This window comes from Triturus cristatus, chromosome 4_1, assembly GCF_964204655.1.
Source record: "Triturus cristatus chromosome 4_1, aTriCri1.1, whole genome shotgun sequence".
In the NCBI taxonomy this organism is placed as follows: domain Eukaryota; kingdom Metazoa; phylum Chordata; class Amphibia; order Caudata; family Salamandridae; genus Triturus; species Triturus cristatus.
In genome coordinates, this window is record NC_140585.1 from 330,617,817 (window position 1) to 330,643,225 (window position 25,409).

At 46.2% G+C, this 25,409-nt stretch overlaps 1 protein-coding gene across 1 annotated transcript in view; it reads left to right on the forward strand.

Annotated features, from left to right (window-relative positions):
• Positions 1–25,409, forward strand: part of FKBP4 (FKBP prolyl isomerase 4) — a 475,143-nt gene that overhangs the window by 106,035 nt on the left and 343,699 nt on the right. Inside the window, exons 3-4 of the mRNA XM_085652302.1 lie at positions 4,440–4,582; positions 6,176–6,296. Coding sequence (XP_085508428.1) covers positions 4,440–4,582; positions 6,176–6,296 — 264 coding nt within the window. The remainder of the gene's footprint in view (positions 1–4,439; positions 4,583–6,175; positions 6,297–25,409) is intronic.

Genomic DNA, 25,409 nt, shown 5'->3' on the forward strand with positions numbered 1-25,409 from the left:
CTTATCCCGGAAGATTCTAGAGCGGAAGCTCTAAAGATTCTGCAAGAGGGTGAGAGGGCATCCTCCGAAATCATCGACTGCTCCGTCGACATTGCCTCCACGGGTTTTCGTCAATTGGCTGGAGCGGCTGTTTTAAGACGACCGGGTTGGCTTCGTTCCACCTCGTTCCGTCAGGAGGTACAGGCCAAGATTCTGGACATTCCGTATGACGGAGAATCTCTATTCGGCCAGCATGTGGAGGATGCTTTGCAAGCCATCAAGAAGGACACGGAGACTGCTTGCTCCCTCGGCACTCTCCAGTTCCGGAAGCAGCCCTTTCGGGGTGCCCGCGGCCGCGGCACCTCTTCTTTTCGTGGCTCCTCTCCTTTCATGGCTCCTCTTCCCAGTACCGCTCCTACAACCAAGGACAACAACGTTATTCCTCACAGCCACAACAGTCTTACAGACAGCAGTCTGGCAAATCTTTTAGAGGAAAGTCAAATTACAAGGGAAACTCTTCCAAAAACAATGACTGGGTACATCAAACGACCCCTCTTTCAAGTTTTCCCCTTTCTCCTGTTGGAGGACGTATCTCCCAGTTCTATTCAAATTGGTCCTCAATCACTTCGGACGGCTGGGTTCTGGACATTATTTCAAGGGGCCATGCCCTAGAGTTTGTGAAGGTTCCCCCACACACCTCTCCATCCGGACCTCCTCCCGCTCACCTCAAAGAACTTTTCAATCAGATTCAGATAATGCTAAAAAAAGGGGCCATCGAAGTGGTTCCGAAATCACAAAAGGGATTGGGGTTCTATTCCCGTTTTTTCCTCACACTAAAGAAATCTGGGGAGTGGCGCCCCATCCTCGATCTAAGGTCGCTCAACAAATTTCTCAAGGACCAATCATTCCGCATGCTCACGCTAAAGGACATCCTTCAATTCTTCTCTCAGGGCGATTTCATGACGACAATCGACCTTCAGGATGCTTATTTCCATGTGCCCATAATTCCACGCCACAGGAAGTACTTACGTTTTCGTGTGGGTCACAGGGATTTCCAATTCAAAGTCCTGCCCTTCGGCCTCCGCTCAGCTCTGCGGGTCTTCACAAAGATCCTGGCCCTGGTGGTGGCTCATTTGAGACTGACGGGCATACAAATATTCCCGTATTTGGACGATTGTCTCATCAAATCTCAATCCTCCCACCAAGCGGCCCTCGATACTCAGCGCTGTCTCAGTCTGTTTCAGTCTCTGGGCTTGTCGATCAACTTGCAAAAGTCTCAGATCACGCCAGCTCTGTGCAAGACCTTTCTCGGCGCGACCATCGATACGAGCACGGCTATGGCCTTTGCCTCTGCGTAACGTCAAGCACGAATTCGACAGCTTGCAAGCTCCATCGCAGCAAAACAGTCAGCTTCAGTCTGCACATTAAAGTCTTTTCTGGGGATGGCGTCCTCATGTATCGCTTTAATCCCACATTGCAGACTGAGGAGTCGTACCATTCAGGAGGAATTGGACAAGCAGTGGCGTCAGGTCTCCGGTTCCTTCAACGACCAGCTTGTGGTAACACACCGCATGGCTCAGGCGCTGCATTGGTGGATCCGTCCTTCCAACATCGCAGCAGGAACATCTTTTCTAGCAACAGCCCCAGAGCTCGTTCTTACCACGGACGCATCCATGGAAGGCTGGGGCGGACATCTTCAAGATTTATCCGTCAAGGGAAAGTAGACAACGGCTCAGCGTTTCTGGCACATCAACAGATTGGAGCTGATGGCCATTTTCTTGGCGTTGAAATCCTTCCGCCTCCAGCTCCAAGGGGAGTCAGTCCTCATTCAGACGGACAACACCACCTGCATGCACTACCTGAACAAGCAGGGCGGGACAAGATCTCCGCTGCTTTCCCGTCTGGCTCAGAGGATTTCGAGTTGGGCCATAGTCCATCGGATTACGCTCCAGGCAGTCCATCTGCCCGGCATTTCCAATACTCTGGCGGATGCACTCAGTCGGTCAACGTCATCGACACACGAGTGGGAATTGCATCAGCCGACTCTAGACTTTGTCTTTGTCTTTGGCCTTTGGGGTCGCCCGACTATTGACCTTTTTGCAACCCCTCAGAATACCAAATGCCAGTCCTATGCAAGCTGGTTTCCCCACAAAGGGTTGTGCGGAAATGCCCTTTCGATAAATTGGTACAGGATATTTGCGTACGCTTTTCCGCCGATCCCTCTGATTCCTCGAGTGTTGCGGATGATGCGGCAACAACCGTGCCAGATGCTCCTCATAGCTCCACGGTGGCCTCGGCAGGCATGGCTCTCGGAGTTGCTCCTCCTCTCCCAATGCGAACCCATCCTTCTTCTCCCGAGGCCGGACCTTCTAACAATGAACGACGGACGGATATGCCATCCGAATCCCAGTTCACTCAGCTTGGAACCTGAGCACCTTGAATTTGCTCATTTGAACATTCCACCAGCCTGCAGGGGAGGTGTTAGCTAAGGCAAGGGCGCCCTCCACAGTGAAGACTTATAAGCTAAAGTGGAAGCGATTTTGTCTTTGGTGTGCGTCCGCTCACATACATCACGCCTCCCCTGAACACATTCTGCCGTTCTTCCTGCAGTTAGTGTAGTCTGGACTGTCACACTCTACCTTAAAGGTCTTTTTAGCGGCAATATCTCGCTTTCGGCAGGATGGCTCGTCCTCTCTCTCTATTCATCTAGAGTAATACAGCAATTTTTCAAGGGTCTCTTCCGAATGTTCCCGCCCATTCGGCGTCCTCCACCCACGTGGCGTCTAAACATAGTATTGGCTCAGCTCATGAAGGCGCCCTTTGAGCCACTCCACTTGGCGGATTTCAAATTTTTAACTTGGAAAGTGGCCCTCCTTCTTGCTCTGACGTCCTCCCGCAGAGTCAGTGGCATTCATGCCTTTACACTACAACCTCTGTTTCTTCAATTCAGATCGGACTGCGTTATTCTCCGCACTAATCCGGCTTTCATGCCTAAAGTGCCATCCGATTTCCATCTCAATGAACCAGTAATCTTAAAAACCTTTTTCCCGCATCCGCAGTCTCCAGCGGAGCAGAGTTTACACTCTCTGGACTTAAAGAGATGTCTTAAATTTTACATTAGCAGAACACAATCCTTTCGCAAGTCGGATCAGCTGTTTGTGGCCTACGGACGCACTTGTAAAGGACAGTCGGTTACCAAGCCCATGATTGCCCGTTGGCTTTCTTCAGCAATCTCCTTTTGCCATCAAAGGGCTGGCAAGCCTCTTTCTTCTGGAGTAAGGGCTCATTCAACGAGAGCCATGTCATCTTCCACTGCCCTGTTCGCTGGTGTACCCATCCATCAGACTTGCCGGGCAGCTACGTGGTCCAGCAGGCCCACGTTCACGAAGCACTACTGCCTGGAATCGATCAATGAAGCGGACACGGCTGTGGGACAAGCAGTTCTACGGAATCTGTTTAAATAAGGTGAGCCTCTGCTACTTCCCTCCTCCTTGGGAATTCTTAATTGCGTATTAAATACATTGTCATTGTATTTCATGCAATATTATTACGGCCTTGTCAGGCGGCTGCTGCTTACTGCTCACTATTCTATTCAAGCATGTGAATCTATGAAAGACACCCCAAATACTGGAGAAGAACAAATGTTACTTACCTGTAAACTGTGGTTCTCCAGTATTGGTGTCTTTCATAGATTCACATGCGACCCACCCTCCTCCCCTCAGAGGCTCTCTTCTCCCCTTTCGGCTCTTTTGTCACTCTCGTGCTATGAAAATCTGAGGCCCTGAGCCTGTGAGGAGAAGGTTCTAGAGGGTGCTTGCGCCCGATTGGCTGGGGTTTGGACTATAAAACGACAATGATATGTCAGTAAAGTGATTCTTTTTCTCAATGCTTTCCTATGTGTCAATACTATCCTATGGTATTTTCACTTGATATGTTATTTCTGAATTGTATATAAAGTTTATTTGGATATGTATATGCTATTATGTGGTTATGTATGTTTATGTATATACATGACACTTATTGCTTTCTATATACCGTGGGACTCCCACTTCGACGACGGGGAATATTCAAGCATGTGAATCTATGAAAGACACCAATACTGGAGAACCACAGTTTACAGGTAAGTAACATTTGTTCTTCTGTTATACTCATTTTAATTTCACCTGCCATGTACCCTCAAACACTTCGTACTCCTGTAATCTTAATTCTGTAATTTATTTTTTGCCTTTTCAGTATGTTTTCACTTTAGCTGCAAAGGTAACTTCTCATGGATTAAGAAATGCAGCAAATGGTATTGCAAGCAAACAAAATTATACTTTCACCGTTTACAAGCTTTTCACTGAAAATGGAAGGCGGTTATGCTTTGATAGATATTTTGAAGTGAATACGACTATATAATATGTCTGAATTTTTCATCACATAGACTGTTAACTATATCTTCCAATGGTCTTTTTCTCTAGGTCAAGTGATAAAAGCATGGGACATTGCTGTAGCTACTATGAAAACTGGTGAGATTTGCCAGATCATCTGCAAACCAGAATATGCATATGGAGCTTCGGGAAGCCCACCTAAAATACCTCCCAATGCCACCCTTGTCTTTGAGGTTTGTAAATAAGGCACACAGTCAAAGTAATGTAGAGGTTAATTTGCAATGTGCATCTCGCGTTGTTCTGAATATAATCAGTAACTACTTGCAGAGGGCCTGAGTTGAAACTCACAGCACACCGACGATGCAAGTTAGAGCTCCACTACTCATGATTAAGGCTCCCTGTTTTCAGTTTTTACTGATTTTCACAGATAAATACAGACAGAAAAACATTTATTTTCTTGTCTGTATTCATTTTTAAATGCTGATTAAAAACGGAAATATGTGCTTTTTGAGTGATTCTAAATACACTTTACCATGACTACCAGGCCAATAACTGTGTGGATTGATAGGCAAGGTGGTTAAAAAGGAAAGGAATTTTAGTAAAGAGTCTTAAATAGCAGTAGATATGCACAAGGCTGATACTGAAATGTACATATTTTCATACAAGTGCATTGATTTATCTTCTGGCGGGTGTTCATGTTACTGAAACCTAGCAGGCATTCAAGCAGGACTCCTTTTATATTGGTTAAATGTGGAAATATACAAGTTTGAGCTTTATTTGTTTTCACAAAACCCATGCTAAATATGGATAAATCCAGATAAAGTTGACAAAAAATAAATATGGATAATTACAGACGGAAATGTCAAAAAAATAAATACCATAAAACCGGGAGCCCTACTCATGATTAATTGCATCTAATTGGAGCTACTCAATAACTACAGTTATTTTGTTTGATTCTTTTAAGCTTAATATACTAGTCATCCTCCTAATTTTGCAGGAGCTGATAACTACCACTTTTTGCAACTTTAATCATAAATGCTACTCCACTGGGCAAATTTCATGATATGCTGGTTTACATTCAGATACAGAATGGGAAGCAACTTTAGAGAAAGGGTTACTCCAAGTTAGGCATGCGGTATATTAGTGGAAAGGTGCCCGATTGCGAAGAAGAAAATAAGATCTGTGCATGTGAATATTGGCTCATTGAGGTTCTTAGTGAACTGGCACATATATTGCTGGATCTCCATATAATTATTACTACTTTGAACAACATACCAAGTAGCCAGAGCCTGTCCTTTCCTAGGAACAGACAAAGTTCCTTAAACCCTATGTTCTCTTTCTGCATCAGTCATATCACTTCACTGTGTCGTAGAGAAATGGAAAAGGTGTGCCCCTTGTACGTATATATTTTTTTGTCCGCTATTGTCGCTACAAATCGGTCATTTTGGGGATTGTGTTGGTTCTCTCACTTGCATCTTTTTTCTGTTATAATTTTCAATAAGAACATAGACCTGTTTTTACAAACAAAATTGCGGTTAATTTATTCAATGAATTGAAATTAGCTTAATTTGATCTTTAAAATATTATCCCTCAGTTTATTGCTAAGTATCAAATATTTGCTCAGAAAACATTTCCATGTAAAATTGAAAGCAACAATCATGCATATTTAAGGGATGTGATACTTCTGCTTTTAGTGGACTTTAAAACCTCAAAAGTGACTGCAGCAAGATGGGTAAGTTCTATTTAACAGCAAGAGAAGAGGTTTGTCAAGCTGGTTCCTTCTTAACATTGCAGGGTTGTGAGTTCATGTTTTTTGTTTTTTGCAGATAGAACTGTTTGAGTTTAAGGGTGAAGATCTCACAGATGATGAGAATGGCGGCATTATACGACGAACTCGAGTGAAGGGAGAAGGATACAGCAAACCCAATGATGGTTCTATGGTGGAGAGTAAGTCGATTTTACAAATACCTTTTTTTAATGCTGGGTAGATATACACAGTGTACAAATAAAGTACAGCAATGTTGTTGGCATCCAAGTGTTGTGGTGTTAATTGTCATTATTTGAGCATGTTTAGAAGCAATGACTGCCAACTGGAAAGGTTATCTTTGCATTCAGTCCTCCTTTTTCACTAGATTTATTTGAATGGCCAAATGCAGCTTGTTGAACCTAAACCATGACATAGCTAGAAAGTGACTGTCCATTATTGCATTTCCTTATAGCAAGTTGGAGAAAAATTAGTGGGCCTTATCTCACCAGGGCAAATGGTAGAAAGCATTAATATTCTAGATATCTGTACTTTTTCTTCTTCATTTGTTTGATTTTTAACAGAAGAGGTTAAAATCACTGGCCTGGCTAGGTTGTAGCTGGGTACTTGTAGTAAGCATTGTGTTGCCAAATGTCTGTGTTGAAAGGTTTTACTGTTACAGTGTGGTACATTCAATAGCACTGTTTTGCTATTCTTGGGGATTAGGTGGTCAAACGTGACTTGGGTGTTCAAACCTGGCCATAGTGCTTAATTAAGTAAGCATTGCAATTTTGTATTGGCTACAGAATAAAAAAAAAAGAAGTGTGTGTATATATGTGTGTGTGTGTGTGTGTGTGTGTGTGTGTGTATATATATATATATATATATATATATATATATTCACTGAAAAAACCATAGGTTTTACACATGTTATAGTTAGCTGGACATTTTACTGATAAAAAACCATTGAAATTCCCCCGTTATAGTTAGTGCAGGCAACTATAACTCACGCGACCGCAATCCTCTGCTGATGCTAATACTGTATTTAGACACTTATTTGCCCATGTCTTCTTCCATTAAATTTTAGCTATACATATATTGCAAATATTTTTTTTTCATAAAGACACATATGTCATCAGCAGAGGATTGCGGTCGCGTGAGTTATAGTTGCCTGCACTAACTATAACGGGGGAATTTCAATGGTTTTTTATCAGTAAAATGTCCAGCTAACTATAACATGTGTAAAACCTATGGTTTTTTCAGTGAATTTGCAAGGTTTTTTAAATGCGAATTCCTAACTATAACGTGTGTGAAACCTATGGTTTTTTCAGTGAATTTGTACGGTTTTTTAAATGCTAAGTTACTTTACGCCGTTCGTGGCGTGTGCGCCCACTTTACGCAGTTAGTGCCGTGCACGCACGGTGGGCACGCGGTGCGCTATGCGCACCGCGTGCCCACGTTACGCTGGATGGGCCATGTACGCACGATGCGCTTCGCGCACCGTGCGCACATAGAGGACATATTATACGCTTCGTTGTGAAAGGTAATCTTTTAAATTTTCATTAAGAAAAATATGCCATGCGCAACAGGTGTCCTTCGGGCACCATTTGCACACGGGGTGGGGAGAGTATGGATAAATTTTTTTTTTGAAAATTTTTTTACCGTACGCGTACGGTAAGCGTAATCGGCGATTTTTCTAAAAAAAATTAAAAATGATTTTTTGGCCTTGGGGGTTCTTTGGGGACACCATCATCAAGGCTAGGTGGTTAGGAGCTGTCTAAACAGCCCCTTTACATGTTTTTTGCCTTTGTTTGTCCTCCCCCCCCCCCCCCCTCACCCCCCCCCCCCCCCCCCTCAGAGTGCGAGAGAGAAAATGGCGGTCGCCGCTTCCTGGTTTCGACCGATTCGAATGTTTACTAAGATCTAACAGCCAATCAGAATCGCGCACGGCACCGTACGCGTACGGTAAGCTTACCGTAAGCGCACTGTAAGCGCACCGTAAGCTGCCACAGATATATATATTGATTTAAATGCTATTTTCCCAGGATCTACTGAACAGATTTACACCAAACCTACAAAAGGCACTTCCTTGACCTGTAGACTACCTCTCTGCCAAATTTCAAGTAACTCTGTTCAGCCGGTCGGGCTGTAGCTGTGTCTAAAGGTCCTATGGAAAAATGCATGGGAAAAACGCGTTTTGGGACCCCCTTTTTTCTCAGCCCCCGCTTGACGAATCCCCCCGAGACTTTCAGGGTAGGAGCGGAGCGTAGCGCCCCATTAGTTTTGAAAATTTCGCGAGGATTCGTCGACCGGCGCCAAAGTTATTCCAAATAGAATGTTGCGGATTTCCTATGGTAAGAGGGTCCTAACTATAACTACCTACTGGCGACCGCACGTAGGTTATATATATATATATATATATATATATATATATATATCTCCCCTACTGGCGATCCTCCAGTAGGTAGTTATAGTTGGGACCTAGTTTCCATAAGAAAGCGTTTTTTGATTTGCCAATGTCTTTGGCGCCGTTTGACGAATCTTTGCGAAATTTTCAAAACTAATGGGGCGGACCGGTCAGCTCCTGTCTGGAAAGTTTCGGGATGATAAGTCGAGCAGGGGCCGAGAAAAAAGGGGGTCCCAAAATGCGTTTTACCCATGTTAATTTCCATAGGAATTTTGAAACGGGTTACAGCCCGAACTTCTGAACGGAATTACACCAAATTTGGCAAAAAGGTATATATTTTTTAAATGGCGTAAATTCGTTCAGTAGTTTTTAAGAAATTGAAAAAAAATAAATAGTGATATCTGGCCGGAGCCTAACCACACATCTCATCCTGAGATGTGATTGGCTGTCAGCACTCCAAACCAGGAAGTGTTGGCAGCCATCTTGTGTCTCGGTAACCGAGTCACAAGAAAACATTGGGAAAAAAGATAAAAAACAAGAAAAGGGGTCAAGGTAAAAACACCCTGACCCCTAAGCCCAAAAAAAAGCATTAAAAAAAATAATTAGCAGAATTCGCACTGGGTGCGCAAAAATAATTTTAAAAAAGAAGCGCGGGCTCCCGTGCTGTATCTGTAAGCCCCCGGGGGGGCCAGGTCCCGGGGGCTATGCCTAGTAAATCAGCGGGGGCCTCAGGGTACCCCGCAGCCCCAAGGATCACCACGTCGCTGGGGCTTTCTTTAATTATATGCAGGGGCACGCACCCCCCCCACCGCAACCCCGGGGGCCGCCACCTTTGTTTTATAAATGCGTGGGGGGGCTCATACCCCCCCCACCACTGTCCCGGGTACAACCACCTCTGCGGGGCACTGTTTAATTATATGCGGGGGGCTCACTGGTCCCCCCCAAGCCCCAGGGACCGCCACCTCCCCTGGGCTTAATTAAAAAAATTGTGGGGGGCTCCTGCACCCCCCCCCCACAGTGCCCTGGAGACCGCCACCTCCCCAGGGCTTTGAAAATGTAGGGAGGGGGCCCTGTAGCCCTCGATGGCCCCTGGGACCACCACACCCCAGGGCCGGTACCTGCAATGTCCCGGGGTGGCAAACCCCGGGACATTGCTGTTTGCTATGGCAGGGCGGAAGCACGCCTCCCGCCCTGCCATAGCAAACCCTGCTTTGCTTAATTGAAACGAGAGCAGGAAAACCTGCTCTCGCTTCAATGAAGCAAAGCAGGATTGCTTTTGAGCAAGGGGAGCTGCATGTCAGCAGCTCCCCTTGCTCAAAAGCAATGCCGGCTCCCGCAGGAGGCGGAGAGCCGGCAGGGACTGTGGGGGTCCCCAATGCAAAGGGTCGGCGCTGGAGGATGTGGTTCCAGGGGCCAGGAGTGGCCCGGGAGGGGGGGGGCCAACCAGCCCCCCTCCCTTTCAGTTAAAAAAAAAAAAAAAAAAAGAAAAGAATGGCCGGGGCATGGGGTCTCCCAGGCTGAAATAGACATGGGGAGGGAGGCTGCGCGGCCCCCTCCTCAAAAAGCTATAATTTTAATAATGTCCAAGCCCTGGGGGATGGGGTCCCCAGGGCCAATAGTGGCCCAGGGAAGGTGGCGCCATGCGGCACCCCTTCCCTGTAAATATTGAAAAAAAGAAGAGGCCATGCCCCGGGGCCAAAAGTGGCCCAAGGAAGGCCCCCCTTCCCTTTAAATATGTATAAAAAACAGAAGTCCATGCCCCAGGGGATATGGTCCCCGGGCCGAAATCGCCCTCGGGAGGGGGGCCGCGTGGTTTTGTTCAATTTTTTTTTAATTTTATTTTTTATTTTTAAAAGCGGTCAGGCCCTGGGGGATGGCTACCCCAGGGCCCCAAAAATATTAGCAAAAAAAAGCCAGCATCTCACCGTAGGCCACATCCCCTCCCTGTACCACAATGCAAACGTGCCTCCTGGCGCACTGCTGATGGGGCGATGAGGTCAGGACACAAGTGGGCTTCATCCCCCGAGCAGCAGTGCCCCAGGAGGCACGTTTGTAGAGTGGTGTGAAAAGGGGGCATGCCCTCAGATCACCTCTCTGCAATCCAGCTGTGTGGCGCTTATTGAAGGTACCTGTGGGCTAGTTGGCCCCCAGGGACCCTCGGGAGGGCAAGGGGACTTCATCCCCTAACCAAGAGCGCACCAGGAGGCGTGTTTGCTGAGTGGTGGAGAAAGGGGGCGTGGTCTGTGTCCACTCTCAGCAATCCCACTATCTGGGGCTTCCTGGAGGTGTCAGGTAGGCTAGTCAGCCCCTAACTACCCTCAGCAGCGAAGGGGACTTCAATCCCCATCTAAGAGCGCACCAGGGAACACCTTTGCAGACTGGTGGGCAGAGGGGGCGTGGCATGCTTTGAGAACTTACCATTGCTGCTGTATGGGACTTAGTGGAGGTAATAGGAGAGTTTGTTGTCCCCTAGGGTTGTCCTTTGGGGCCAACTACCCCTCCTATTATCTCGAGTAAGTCGCACCCAGTGGTATTACTAAGAGGTCTTCGGAGGCCACGCTCCCTTTCCCCAGCACTCAGCAAATGCGCCTCCTGGCACACTATGGGTTGGGGTATGATGTCCACTTTACCCCTGAGGTGCTTTAGGGGCCAAGAAGCCCTCCTGGTACCTCCTGTAAGTCCTTCGCAGGGGAACTCATGAGCGCTGGTCGGAGGCCCAGCCCCCTTTCTCCACCACTCTGCAAACGCGACTAGTAGTTAAAGAAGCATTTGCAATGTAATAGTTTTCGCTTTTGTGAGTTAGAGCTATTTGCGTTGTAAATGTTAAAAGATTTTTCCTAATTTTTTGGGGAGTGAAGTGAATGTACGTTGTGTGTAGTGGAATTATGTGGTATGTTGTGTAGTGAAAGTATGTGGTATTTAATGTATAGAAATCATGTAGAGTGGGATTATGTGTTAAAGTGAGTAATTATGTGGTTTGGTAGTCTGTGTTGTGGAGTGGTAACCTCAGGTTTAGTCTTCCTTGTCCCTATAGAAGTTAAACTATAAACTCAATGAGACAAAAAAAAAAAGAAGGAATCACTAAAGAGCACTTCCGGACCTAGTCAGAGGTATGACAAGGCCACTGAAATTCTGCAACTGTTTGGCTGCACTGATTTTCGCATAATTATCCATTTACCGCATAATCAATCATCTGCTGTATAATCTGCAGACTTGAACAAAAAAATCTTGTTTCTAGCTCAAAGAGCTCAAACATTACCAAACCTGCAGCGGCAAGTGTTAGTGTTGTGGAATGTCCTTCGCAAAGCGGGAATGGTCCACTGTTACTTATTGCTAAATGTGGGTGTTAAATTGGTACTAATGGTGCGCAAATCACTCTTGCTTCTTTCTGTGCTTCTCTTGCCTCGGTCTGCATCTCACTTCCCTCTGTCTGCACTTCTCTTGCCTCTTTCTGCACTTCTCTTACCTCTTTCTGCACTTCTCTTGCCTCTTTCTGCACTTCTCTTGCCTCTTCCGGACCTCTCTTGCCTCTTTCTAGCCATTGTTTGACTCTTTCTGTACCTCACTTGCCTCTTGCTGCACCTCACTTGCCTCTTGCTGCACCTCACTTGCCTCTTTCTGCACTTCTCTTCCCGCACTTCTCTGCCCTCTTTCTACATTTCACTTGCTGCTTTCTGCACTTCTATTTCCTCTTTCTGCACTTCTGTTCCTTCTTTCGGCACTTCTCTTGCCATTTTGTGCGCATCTCTTTTTATGCACTTCGTTTGCCTCTTTCTCCAGTTCTCTTGCCTCTTTCTGCACCTCACTTGCCTCTTTCTGCAGTTCTTCCCTCTATCTGCACCTCACTCTCTTCTTTGTGCACCTCTCTTGCCTCTTTCTGCATTTTTCTCTTTTCTGCACTTTTCATGCTTCTTTCTGCACCTCTCGCCTCTTTCTGCACTTCTTGTGCCTTCTTTCTGTGCTCATTTTGCCTGTTATTGCACTTCTCTTGCTTGTGTCTGTACCTCTCTTGCCTTTCTCCACCTTTCGTGCCTCTTTCTCTACCTCTCTTGCCTCTTTGTGCACTTCACCTGCCTCCTTCTCTTGCCTCTTAATGCATTTCTCTTGCCTCTATTTGCACCTCACTCTCTTCTTTCTGCACCTCTCTTGCCTCTTTCTGCACCTCACTTGCCTCTTTCTGCAGTTCTTCCCTCTATCTGCACCTCACTCTCTTCTTTGTGCACCTCTCTTGCCTCTTTCTGCATTTTTCTCTTTTCTGCACTTTTCATGCTTCTTTCTGCACCTCTCGCCTCTTTCTGCACTTCTTGTGCCTTCTTTCTGTGCTCATTTTGCCTGTTATTGCACTTCTCTTGCTTGTGTCTGTACCTCTCTTGCCTTTCTCCACCTTTCTTGCCTCTTTCTCTACCTCTCTTGCCTCTTTGTGCACTTCACCTGCCTCCTTCTCTTGCCTCTTAATGCATTTCTCTTGCCTCTATTTGCACCTCACTCTCTTCTTTCTGCACCTCTCTTGCCTCTTTCGGCACTTCTTTCTGGATTTCTCTCCCCTCTTTCTGTGCATCTCTCCCCTCTTTATGCGCTTCTCTCCTCTCTTTATGCGCTTCTCTTTCCTGTTTCTGTACCTCACTTGCCTCTTTCTGCACTTCTCTTGCTTCTTTCTGCACCTCTCTTGGCTCTTTCTGCACTTGCCTTTTTCTGTACCTCTCTTGCCTCTTTCTGCACGTCTCTTCCCTCTTTCTGCACGTCTCTTCCCTCTTTCTGCACGTCTCTTCCCTCTTTCTGCACGTCTCTTCCCTCTTTCTGCACGTCTCTTGCCTCTTTCTGCACGTCTCTTGCCTCTTTCTGCACGTCTCTTGCCTCTTTCTGCACGTCTCTTGCCTCTTTCTGCACGTCTCTTGCCTCTTTTTGCACTTCTCGCCTCTTTCTGCACAAGTTTTGTCTTTTTGTGCACATCTCTTGCCTGTTTCTGCAATTCCTTTGCCTCAGTCTCCACTTCTCATGCATGTTTCTGCCCTTCTCTTGCCTCTTTCTGCACATGTATTACTCTTTCTGCACCTCTGTTGCTTCTTTCTGTACTTTTCTTGTCTCTTTCCGCACCTCTGTTGCTTCATTCTGCATTTTCCATGCTTCTTTCTTTATCGGTCTTGCTTCTTTCAGCACCCCGTTGTCTTTCTAAACTAGTCTTCCCTCTTTTTCTACATTTCTTTCCTGTTTCTGGATCTCACTTGCCTCTTTCTGCACTTTTCTTGCTTCTTTCTACACCTCTGTTGCCTCTGTCTGCACCCCTCTTGCCTCTGTCTGCACCCCTCTTGCCTCTGTCTGCACCCCTCTTGCCTCTGTCTGCACCCCTCCTGCCTTTCTGCACTTCTTTTGCCTCTTTCTGCACTTCTTTTGCCTCTTTCTGCACCTCACTTGCCTCTGCATTTCTCTTGCCTCTTTCGGCACTTCTTTCTCCTTTCTACATCTCACTCTTTCTATACCTCTCTTGCCTCTTTCTGCACCTCTTGCCTCTTTCTGCACCTCTTGCCTCTTTCTGCACCTCTCTTGCCTATTTATGCACCTTACGTGCTTCTTTCTGTACCCCTCTTGCCTCTTTCTGCATCTCACTCGCCTCTTTCTGCACTTCTTTCTTATTTCTGGATTTCTCTTGCCTCTTTTTGCTCTTCTCTTTCCTGTTTCTGTACCTCCTTTGCCTCTTTATGCACCTCACTTGCCTCTGCATTTTTCTTGCTTCTTTCTGCACCTCACTCTCTTCTTTCTGCACCTCTCTTGCCTCTTTCGGCACTTCTTCTTTCTGGATTTCTCTCCCCTCTTTCTGCGCATCTCTCCCCTCTTTATGCGCTTCTCTCCTCTCTTTATGCGCTTCTCTTTCCTGTTTCTGTACCTCACTTGCCTCTTTCTGCACTTCTCTTGCTTCTTTCTGCACCTCTCTTGGCTCTTTCTGCACTTGCCTTTTTCTGTACCTCTCTTGCCTCTTTCTGCACGTCTCTTCCCTCTTTCTGCACGTCTCTTCCCTCTTTCTGCACGTCTCTTCCCTCTTTCTGCACGTCTCTTCCCTCTTTCTGCACGTCTCTTCCCTCTTTCTGCACGTCTCTTCCCTCTTTCTGCACGTCTCTTGCCTCTTTTTGCACTTCTCGCCTCTTTCTGCACAAGTTTTGTCTTTTTGTGCACATCTCTTGCCTGTTTCTGCAATTCCTTTGCCTCAGTCTCCACTTCTCATGCATGTTTCTGCCCTTCTCTTGCCTCTTTCTGCACATGTATTACTCTTTCTGCACCTCTGTTGCTTCTTTCTGTACTTTTCTTGTCTCTTTCCGCACCCCTGTTGCTTCATTCTGCATTTTCCATGCTTCTTTCTTCATCGGTCTTGCTTCTTTCAGCACCCCGTTGTCTTTCTAAACTAGTCTTCCCTCTTTTTCTACATTTCTTTCCTGTTTCTGGATCTCACTTGCCTCTTTCTGCACTTTTCTTGCTTCTTTCTACACCTCTGTTGCCTCTGTCTGCACCCCTCTTGCCTCTGTCTGCACCCCTCTTGCCTCTGTCTGCACCCCTCTTGCCTTTCTGCACTTCTTTTGCCTCTTTCTGCACTTCTTTTGCCTCTTTCTGCACCTCACTTGCCTCTGCATTTCTCTTGCCTCTTTCGGCACTTCTTTCTCCTTTCTACATCTCACTCTTTCTATACCTCTCTTGCCTCTTTCTGCACCTCTTGCCTCTTTCTGCACCTCTCTTGCCTATTTATGCACCTTACGTGCTTCTTTCTGTACCCCTCTTGCCTCTTTCTGCATCTCACTCGCCTCTTTCTGCACTTCTTTCTTATTTCTGGATTTCTCTTGCCTCTTTTTGCTCTTCTCTTTCCTGTTTCTGTACCTCCTTTGCCTCTTTATGCACCTCACTTGCCTCTGCATTTTTCTTGCTTCTTTCTGCACCTCACTCTCTTCTTTCTGCACCTCTCTTGCCTCTTTCGGCACTTCTTCTTTCTGGATTTCTCTCCCCTCTTTCTGCGCATCTCTCCCCTCTTTATGCGCTTCTCTCCTCTCTTTATGCGCTTCTCTTTCCTGTTTCTGTACCTCACTTGCCTCTTTCTGCACTTCTCTTTCTTCTTTCTGCACCTCTCTTGGCTCTTTCTGCACTTGCCTTTTTCTGTACCTCTCTTGCCTCCTTCTGCATCTCGCTTCCCTCTTTCTGCACGTCTCTTCCCTCTTTCTGCACGTCTCTTCCCTCTTTCTGCACGTCTCTTCCCTCTTTCTGCACGTCTCTTCCCTCTTTCTGCACGTCTCTTCCCTCTTTCTGCACGTCTCTTCCCTCTTTCTGCTTTCTGCACGTCTCTTGCCTCTTTCTGCACGTCTCTTGCCTCTTTCTGCACGTCTCTTGCCTCTTTCTGCACGTCTCTTGCCTCTTGTTGCACTTCTCGCCTCTTTCTGCACAAGTTTTGTCTTTTTGTGCACATCTCTTGCCTGTTTCTGCAATTCCTTTGCCTCAGTCTCCACTTCTCATGCATGTTTCTGCACTTCTCTTGCCTCTTTCTGCACATGTATTACTCTTTCTGCACCTCTGTTGCTTCTTTCTGTACTTTTCTTGTCTCTTTCTGCACTCCTGTTGCTTCATTCTGCATTTTCCATGCTTCTTTCTTCATCTGTCTTGCTTCTTTCAGCACCCCGTTGTCTTTCTAAACTAGTCTTCCCTCTTTCTCTACATTTCTTTCCTGTTTCTGGATCTCACTTGCCTCTTTCTGCACTTTTCTTGCTTCTTTCTACACCTCTGTTGCCTCTGTCTGCACCCCTCTTGCCTCTGTCTGCACCCCTCTTGCCTCTGTCTGCACCCCTCTTGCCTCTGTCTGCACCCCTCTTGCCTCTGTCTGCACCCCTCTTGCCTCTGTCTGCACCCCTCTTGCCTCTGTCTGCACCCCTCTTGCCTTTCTGCACTTCTTTTGCCTCTTTCTGCACCTCACTTGCCTCTGCATTTCTCTTGCCTCTGCATTTCTCTTGCCTCTTTCGGCACTTCTTTCTCCTTTCTACATCTTTCTATACCTCTCTTGCCTTTTTCTGCACCTCTTGCCTCTTTCTGCACCTCTTGCCTCTTTCTGCACCTCTTGCCTCTTTCTGCACCTCTTGCCTCTTTCTGCACCTCTTGCCTCTTTCTGCACCTCTTGCCTCTTTCTGCACCTCTTGCCTCTTTCTGCACCTCTTGCCTCTTTCTGCACCTCTTGCCTCTTTCTGCACCTCTCTTGCCTCTTTCTGCACCTCTCTTGCCTATTTATGCACCTTACGTGCTTCTTTCTGCATCTCACTCGCCTCTTTCTGCACCTTACGTGCTTCTTTCTGGATTTCACTCGCCTCTTTTTGCTCTTCTCTTTTCTGTTTCTGTACCTCACTTGCCTCTTTCTACAGTTCTCTTGCTTCTTTCTGCACTTCTCTTGGCTCTTTCTGCACATCTATTTCTTCTTTTTGCACTTCTCTTGCTTCTTTTTGCACTTCTCTTGCTTCTTTCTGCAACTCTTTAGCCTCTTTCGTCACTTGCCTCTTTCTGTACCTCTCTTGCCTCTTTCTGCATCTCACTTGCCTCTTTCTGCACTTTTCTTCCCTCTTTCTGCACTTCTTTTGGCTCTTTCTGTACTTCTATTTCCTCTTTCTGCACGTCTCTTCCCGCGTTTCTCTTCCCTCTTGCTGCGCTTCTCTTGCCTCTTTTTGCGATTCTTTTGCCTCTTTCTGCACAAGTTTTGCCTTTTTGTGCGCATCTCTTGCCTGTTTCTGCATTTCTTTTGCCTCAGTCTCCAATTCTCTTGCATGTTTCTGCACTTCTGTTGCCTCTTTCTGCACATTTATTACTCTTTCTGCACCTCTGTTGCTTCTTTCTGTAATTTCCATGCTTCTTTCTGCATCTGTCTTGCTTCTTTTGGCACCCCTGTTGTCTTTCTAAACTTGTCTTCCCTCTTTCTCTACCTTTCTTGCCTGTTTCTGGATCTCACTTGCCTCTTTCTGCACTTTCCTTGCTTCTTTCTACGCCTCTGTTGCTTCTTTCAGCAATTCACTTTTTCTGCACCCCTTTTGCCTCTTTCTACACTTCTCTTTAATCACTCTGCACTTCTCTTTAATCACTCTGCACTTCTCTTTAATCACTCTGCACTTCTCTTTAATCACGCTGCACTTCTCTTTCCTCACTCTGCACTTCTCTTTCCTCTTTCTGTACCTCACTTGCCTTTTTCGGCACTTCTCTTGGCTCTTTCTGCACTTCTCTCTTGGCTCTTTCTGCACTTCTCTCTTGGCTCTTTCTGCACTTCTCTCTTGGCTCTTTCTGCACTTCTCTCTTGGCTCTTTTCTGCACTTCTCTTGGCTCTTTTCTGTACTTCTCTTGCTTCCTTCTGCAACTCTCTTGCCTCTTTCTGCACCTTACTTCCCTCTTTCTGCAACTCTCTTGCCTCTTTCTGCACATCTCTTCCCTCTTTCTGCACTTCTCTTCCTTTTTTCTGCACTTCCCTTGCCTTTCTGTACTACTGTTGCCTCTTTGTGCACCTCACTTGTCTATTTGTGCACCTTGCCTCTTTCTGCACCTCACTTGCCTCTTTCTGCACTTCTCTAATAATAATAATGTTTTTATTGTTCAGTTAGTTAAAACCATAACAATATTACATACACTAGTTAGAAAAAGGGAAAATTGCATAAAAGTTACATTATTCTAAAAAACATCATAAAATGTATATAATTGTAAAAGTATTCTTCATGTTTTATCATTGCTCTGCTTTAGCTTTCAATTCTTGTTCATGAATACGTAAAAACTTAATCAATTTACAGTTCATTTGGGGGTCGGTGAAGTCCAGTCCTCTTATAGCTGTTCTACATAACATTATGCCCCTGTCCAAGAACGTTCTCTGTAAAAATGTACTTTGTGCTGGTTGCAGTATCTTACAGTGGCATACCAGATTAACCAAATTCTCCTTTTTATAACCACAGTGCCGGCAATTTTCGTTTTCCTTATGCATCCAATGCGGGCGTCAGCAAGAATGGGGAACTGTCCAACCCTCAGTGTTATTAATTTTTCGTTTAACGTAGATGGAGAAAGTGGAGTCCAAATAGGCCTCTTGTTTCAGTGTTTAATAAGTATTGATCACTGTACAAGAATGAGTTTTTTTTTTTTTAGAAAAAATACCTTTATCAACCAGCAACGAATGGAACTTTGCAGCCTTGTTTAATGTTAATTTGAAGGTTTGGTAGGGCATATGTTTTTAATACAAACATTTATAGGCTGGCAAGTGTGTATCCCGTTCCATTTCCTGTGATAATGATTCGTTAAGACTATTTTCCTCTACATTCTGTTTTATCTGATACCATACTTTTATGTATGTGTAAAGTCTGCCCAGTGTCTCGTTTAGTAACTGAACTCTAAGCGCATCTGTGCCGGTGAAGCAGTCTTTGGAAGCTGAAGAACCTTTTTGTAAATACTCGTTGTTGGAAATACTCCCCCTCCCACACCGGAAAGGGTGGTGGTAACGGGGTCTTTCCAGGACATACACAGTGGTAGCTTGGCTCGAGTGGTCAGGAATCGGGCACCGTGCTAAGCATACGACATACCCATACAATAACCATGCGTGCATCCGTTCCAAAAGCGACTCTACACCGTAAAAATTATGAAAATATCTTTCTTTATCTTCTTTTTCTCTTAGTTGCTGATTAGATAAATAATAACACAATCACAATATACAAGGCTTTTTAAATAGTGCAGGTCAAATAAATACTGTCTTAATGATTCAATAAATAGGGGTGATCATAAATAATTAAAGCATAAATATAAGTGCAATACATACAGGCAATTAAATATTCTGAGGCAATAAATACTGTAAACCAATAAATATTGTGCGACAAATACTGTGGAACAATAAATACTGTGGAACAATAAATACAGTGGAGCAATAAATAGGTTAAATACAATAAATACAGTGCTCTCAATAAATAATTAAAAGCTGACAGTGACACGTATAGAATCAGATCACATTTAGATTTCTATGGGCTGATTTGGCCCAGGCACAGCTTGTAGTTATGTGGATGGCTTGAGGGTGTCTACTCCCTGGCTTGGACAAGGCTGAGGCCTAAACTGAGGTAGATCAAGGGGGGAATACTAGAGACCTGGCTCTCTCACTCTACACAACCCCTCTGAATTAGTCTCAGCTGGCACAGTCCAGCTGGTTCCAGCACCTCTCTAACCCCTAGAGTAGTCTTAGGATTCCACAGGGCCTTAGGCGCCCTCTATTCCACTTACTGCCCTTTTTCTGAAGCTCCGACGCCGCTGGAGTCGTGTCGACGCCGTGAGGCGGTTCCGGTTCGATGTCGGCGGCCTCGGCACAATGTCAGTTCTTGACGACGCCGGTAGGCGGTTCCGGTTCGATGTCGGCGGCCTCTGCTCGATCTCGACCTCCGGTTCGATGGCGTCGGGCAGTCTTGGCTCGATGTCGACTTCGGGCGGCTCCGGTCCGATGGCGACCTCTGGTTCGATGACGTCGGCCGGCCTTGGCTCGATGTCGACTTCCGGCGGCTCCGGAGTGCGATCCTCACTCCCGACCTCCGGTGCTCCTCTCCTCAGGTTCCGGCGACTCCGGAGTGCGACCTCACTCCCGACCTCCGGTGCTCCTCTCCTCAGGTTCCGGCGACTCCGGAGTGCGATCTCCACTCCCGACCTCCGGCACGCTTCACCTCGGTCTCCGGCGACTCCGGAGGGCGGACTTCACTCCCCCGTCGATGCCGCTCACTCGACCTCGGGTGACTTCCTCCTCGACCTCTGGTACTTCTCCGACCTCCGCCGGCGCCCTCTCTCGACCTCTGGCGGCTCCGGGTACGACGTCTACTTTTCCAGTCAGCGCCGCTTCTCCACCTCGGGCTCCGGGTCTCTAGGCTTCTCGACGTCGGACTCCAGGGAAACCAGTATCCAGGTCAGGATCTTGCTGTTCTTGGATTCTAAGGCCTGTTCCTGCTGTCCAGGTCCTTAAGATGGTTTTTCTTGCTTCTTCCCACACAGGGCTCCAGGCTGGGCTCAGTCAGTAGGGACTAGTATCAAGGGTGGGTTTATGGACCCCACTCCAGGCACAAGTTTCCACCCCTGCTGCCTCACTCCTTCCTCCTTCAGGTTTCTGCTGCTCACTGCCAGCTCCAACTGCCAACTCTCTGTCTTAGCTTCCCAACATTCTAAACCGCCTCCAACTGTCACAGGGTTCTGGAATGTTCTGGAAGGTGCTAGTAGGTTCCAGTGGGTGCTGGTGATGTCACAGGTGGCCACCATTTTGTGCTCCAGGCCCTCAGACAGAAGCTCCAGGGGTAGATAAAATGGCTCCCTGAATCTGCAGCAACACTAAAGTCTGGTGGTTCCCAAAAAGGAAAAATTCTAACAGGGTTTGAGGCGGAAGTGGGACAAAATAAATAATGATGAGGAGGGACCACCCAAAGGGCTGACAGGTCTAACACTCGTTATTAGTTTGTTTAGGATTTCTGGGTCCTTCTCATGCATTGCAGCGCTGGCATATGATAGTGTTGGCAGTGCTTGAGCACTAATCAATCAATAATGGTCTTAAGGAAGGACCCTACAGTTTCTTTGCAAGTGCTTTTAGGGCAAATGTTAGGGCCCCTGCTCTCTGCGTCATGTATTTTTTCTGGTCTCAAAATAATAATAATAATAAAATCCCAAATATTTGTAGCATGGTGCATTCTCCAGCAAATTACCTTTTAGTCTGATCTTGTGATTCAAGGCTGTTTTTTTTGTAATGAGCATAGTTTTTGAAAGATTTAGTTCCAGTTTATTAACCAACAGAAAATCGGAAAGTTCATTTAGTAGTCTTGTTAAGCCTACCTTAGTCAAGCTTAACAGACCAATATCATCTGCACAGGCTAGAAGCGACAATTAGAGGTTGCCCAACTTTGGTGATTGTGAGTTAATTCCGTCAAGCTTTCTCGAAAGGTCTGAGATGAATAAATTAAATAGGTGCGGAGCCAGTACGCACACCTGTTTCAATCCCGTGTTGGAGTATGCTTTTCTGGATATTCTAGCTCCATTTCCGAACTTCACGCGTACCCAGGTATCTGTATAAAACAGCAATAGACCCTTCAATATTCTCTCCGGTATATTCCAGGATTTTTATTTAGACCACATGAGTTTCCGGTCTACGCTGTCAAAGGCAGCTTTCAAGTCTATATAATACAGGTGAAGATCCTGTTTTCTGCGCTTGCATCTTTCAGCAATCCGTGAAATGGACAGGATATTTGTGATAGTTCCGATGCCCTTTCTAAATCCGGTTTGATTTTTTGATATCAAGTTACATTCTCTTGACCAGTCAGCTAGATCTTTAAGGAGCAATGAGGCAAAATATTTGACTTCTACGTCCTGTAAGGCAATTAGCCTATAATTTTTGGGACTGGATCTGTCTCCTCCTTTATTGATCGGGGTGATAATTGATCCCTGCCAACTTTCTGGTACTTGATTAATAATTTCTACGTCAGTATAAAGTTTCTCTAAAACCGAGCTCCAATACACCGAGTCGTGTTTAAAAGTAGCTTGCGGAATGCCGTTCGGGCCAGGGGCTCTGCCACTTTTGCCTTTCTTTATTATGTTTGCTATTTCTTCTGTTGTGTAAATCGATTGCACTTTCTGTGACATCAATTCATTCTCGATAGTCCACGTCACAGTCGGCAATTGGCAAGTGTCCACGACTTGGAGTTGTTTTTCTTTACATTTATCCCTGAGAAAATTAACCCATTCCTGCTCTTGTATGTACGATGTTAAGGCGTTTCGAGTTCTCGACAGGTTGTCTGTCTGCCAAAATGTATTCAGATTTGAGTGTCTTACTTTATAGATTAGTTTAGACCAGAAACTCTCAGCTTTCGCCTTTTTAAATTCCTATATTCTTTTTAAACTGTTTTCTCAGTTGTTGAAATGTTTTCCAACATAACCCTTTCGATTTGTCCAGTCGCAGTTTCCTTTGTGCTTTTCTTAGTTCTCTCTTTAGCATTTGCAGATCATTTGGTAGATTTTTTTTGTCTGATCATATCTTTTAATCCTAATTTCTGCGTCTTTCATTATTTCTGCTAATTTCTTTAAAAATTGCAATCAAGCTTGTATTCTGTTCGTGGGTTCTGTTTGCTCTGCCAGGAGACCCTTTATTGTTAAAAACAAATCTGTTTTATTTGTGTTGGTCCATTTCAGACGTTTAAGATTAATTGAGGTAATTTCGCCCTCTGGGTCATTTGTGAGATGATATCTTGGTGTGTTTAGATTAAAGATGACGTGTTTTATGAGTGATCACTCAAGGTAGTGTACTATATGTAGAACCAAGCTAATGTTGGGAATAAAGGAAGGGTTATAAGTGTAAAATCTAATGTTGAATGCGCCCTTGGACCATAATACGTTTTTTCCGGCAGGCGCTCTTCGTCCGTTCTTCCGTTAAGGACCTGCATGCCTTGATATTCAAGGTCTGTTACTAGTTACTGACCAATGCAGTCCACACGGTAAATCCCTGCATGATGTTGCTGTGGAACAGACCAAAACGAGTTATCTGCTGCTAAAATTTCATCTTCGTCCGACGTAAATATCAAATTGGAATTAAAATCTCTTGTCACTATTAAATTCCAGGTTGGCTCGCTACAGCGTAGTCTTGATATTGCTTTAATTGAAAGAGCATTTTTTTATTTGGGCTTTCGGGTGTGTATAGTAATTAATAGCGTTGTATTACCTGTACTTGAGTGGTGATCTGAGAATTTTACAATTTGTATACTGGGATCCGTAGATTTCAACTGTTCCCTTATTTTTATAGCTGTCGATACATATACTATCAATCCTACTACTGCGCGACCATAATGACATGCACTTCTCTAGTTTCTTTCTGCACCTCTCTTGCCTATTTCTGCACCTTACTTGCCTTTTTCTCTACCACTTGTGCCCCTTTCTGCACTTCTCTTGCCCCTTTCTCCATTTCTTGTGCCTCTTTCTGATGGATACATCTGCCTGTGGATTCCTCACCTTGTGAATATCTCCTGCGCCAGCAACATTCGGAAACTTTTGTAGCAGTCCCTTTGCTCTCCTGAGGCACAGCCGGGAGTAGCGCTCTTCGCTCTATTTTTTTTAAAAAAAACTGCTTATTGTGTGTATTTTATACTTCTTGATTGCACTTACCCCTGGCATATCTTCATCACTTGGCTCTGACACCCCCCGCACAGCGGAGCTATCACTGCAGCGGGTGAGGTGTTTGAATTGCTATTGCCGCCATTTCGCCGCGAGCCTTAGGCCATGCCCACTCGCGCAGGCCACGCCCCCTCCGCCAGGACTGCTCTTAAAGCCCTGACTACAAGCGCCATCCCCAGACTCACTTTGCTCTCCTGAGGCACAGCCGGGAGTAGCGCTCTTCGCTCTATTTTTTTTAAAAAAACTGCTTATTGTGTGTATTTTGTACTTCTTGATTGCACTTACCCCTGGCATATCTTCATCACTTGGCTCTGACACCCCCCGCACAGCGGAGCTATCACTGCAGCGGGTGAGGTGTTTGAATTGCTCTTGCCGCCATTTCGCCGCGAGCCTTAGGCCACGCCCACTCGCGCAGGTCACGCCCCCTCCGCCAGGACTGCTCTTAAAGCGCTGACTACAAGCGCCATCCCCAGACTCACTTTGCTCTCCTGAGGCACAGCCGGGAGTAGCGCTCTTCGCTCTATTTTAAAAAAAAAAACTGCTTATTGTGTGTATTTTATACTTCTTGATTGCACTTACCCCTGGCATATCTTCATCACTTGGCTCTGACACCCCCCGCACAGCGGAGCTATCACTGCAGCAGGTGAGGTGTTTGAATTGCTATTGCCGCCATTTCGCCGCGAGCCTTAGGCCACGCCCACTCGCGCAGGCCACGCCCCCTCCGCCAGGACTGCTCTTAAAGCGCTGACTACAAGCGCCATCCCCAGACTCACTTTGCTCTCCTGAGGCACAGCCGGGAGTAGCGCTCTTCGCTCTATTTTTAAAAAAAACTGCTTATTGTGTGTATTTTATACTTCTTGATTGCACTTACCCCTGGCATATCTTCATCACTTGGCTCTGACACCCCCCGCACAGCGGAGCTATCGCTGCAGCGGGTGAGGTGTTTGAATTGCTATTGCCGCCATTTCGCCGCGAGCCTTAGGCCACGCCCACTCGCGCAGGCCACGCCCCCTCCGCCAGGACTGCTCTTAAAGCGCTGACTACACCGCCATCCCCAGACTCACTTTGCTCTCCTGAGGCACAGCCGGGAGTAGCGCTCTTCACTCTATTTTTTTAAAAAAAAACTGCTTATTGTGTGTATTTTATACTTCTTGATTGCACTTACCCCTGGCATATCTTCATCACTTGGCTCTGACACCCCCCGCACAGCGGAGCTATCGCTGCAGCGGGTGAGGTGTTTGAATTGCTATTGCCGCCATTTCGCCGCGAGCCTTAGGTCACACCCACTTGCGCAGGCCACGCTCCCTCCCAACCCTCTCTCTCACTGGTATATAACCTGTGTCACCCCCGGCAGCGCAGCGGGCGCGACGATTGCGCGCCGAAGGCGCGCCTAAGGCAAGCCCGTCTGCGCCCGTCCGGTGCCGGCTGGGGCCCGGGGCCCGTTACTCTGCCCAAATCACATCCTATGCCCCTAGGGACCTGATTGCATTACACTCTCTCTGGCCGCTGGAACCCTCCAGCCATTCAAAACTACTCCAACTGGGGATTTTCAACGCCCGTAGTGTTTTTCCAGAGCTCAGGGCCCTTTCATCCTCCATCACCCCTGAGCACACTGCCTCCTTCCCACCCTCTATAACCCGGCCTGCTCAGTCACCTGTCAACATGGAGCTAGCAGTTGCACACCTCAACACCCGGTCTCTTGTCAGTCACCAACACGACATATACCACCTTCTGGACTCAGACCGTCCCGACATCTTGTTCC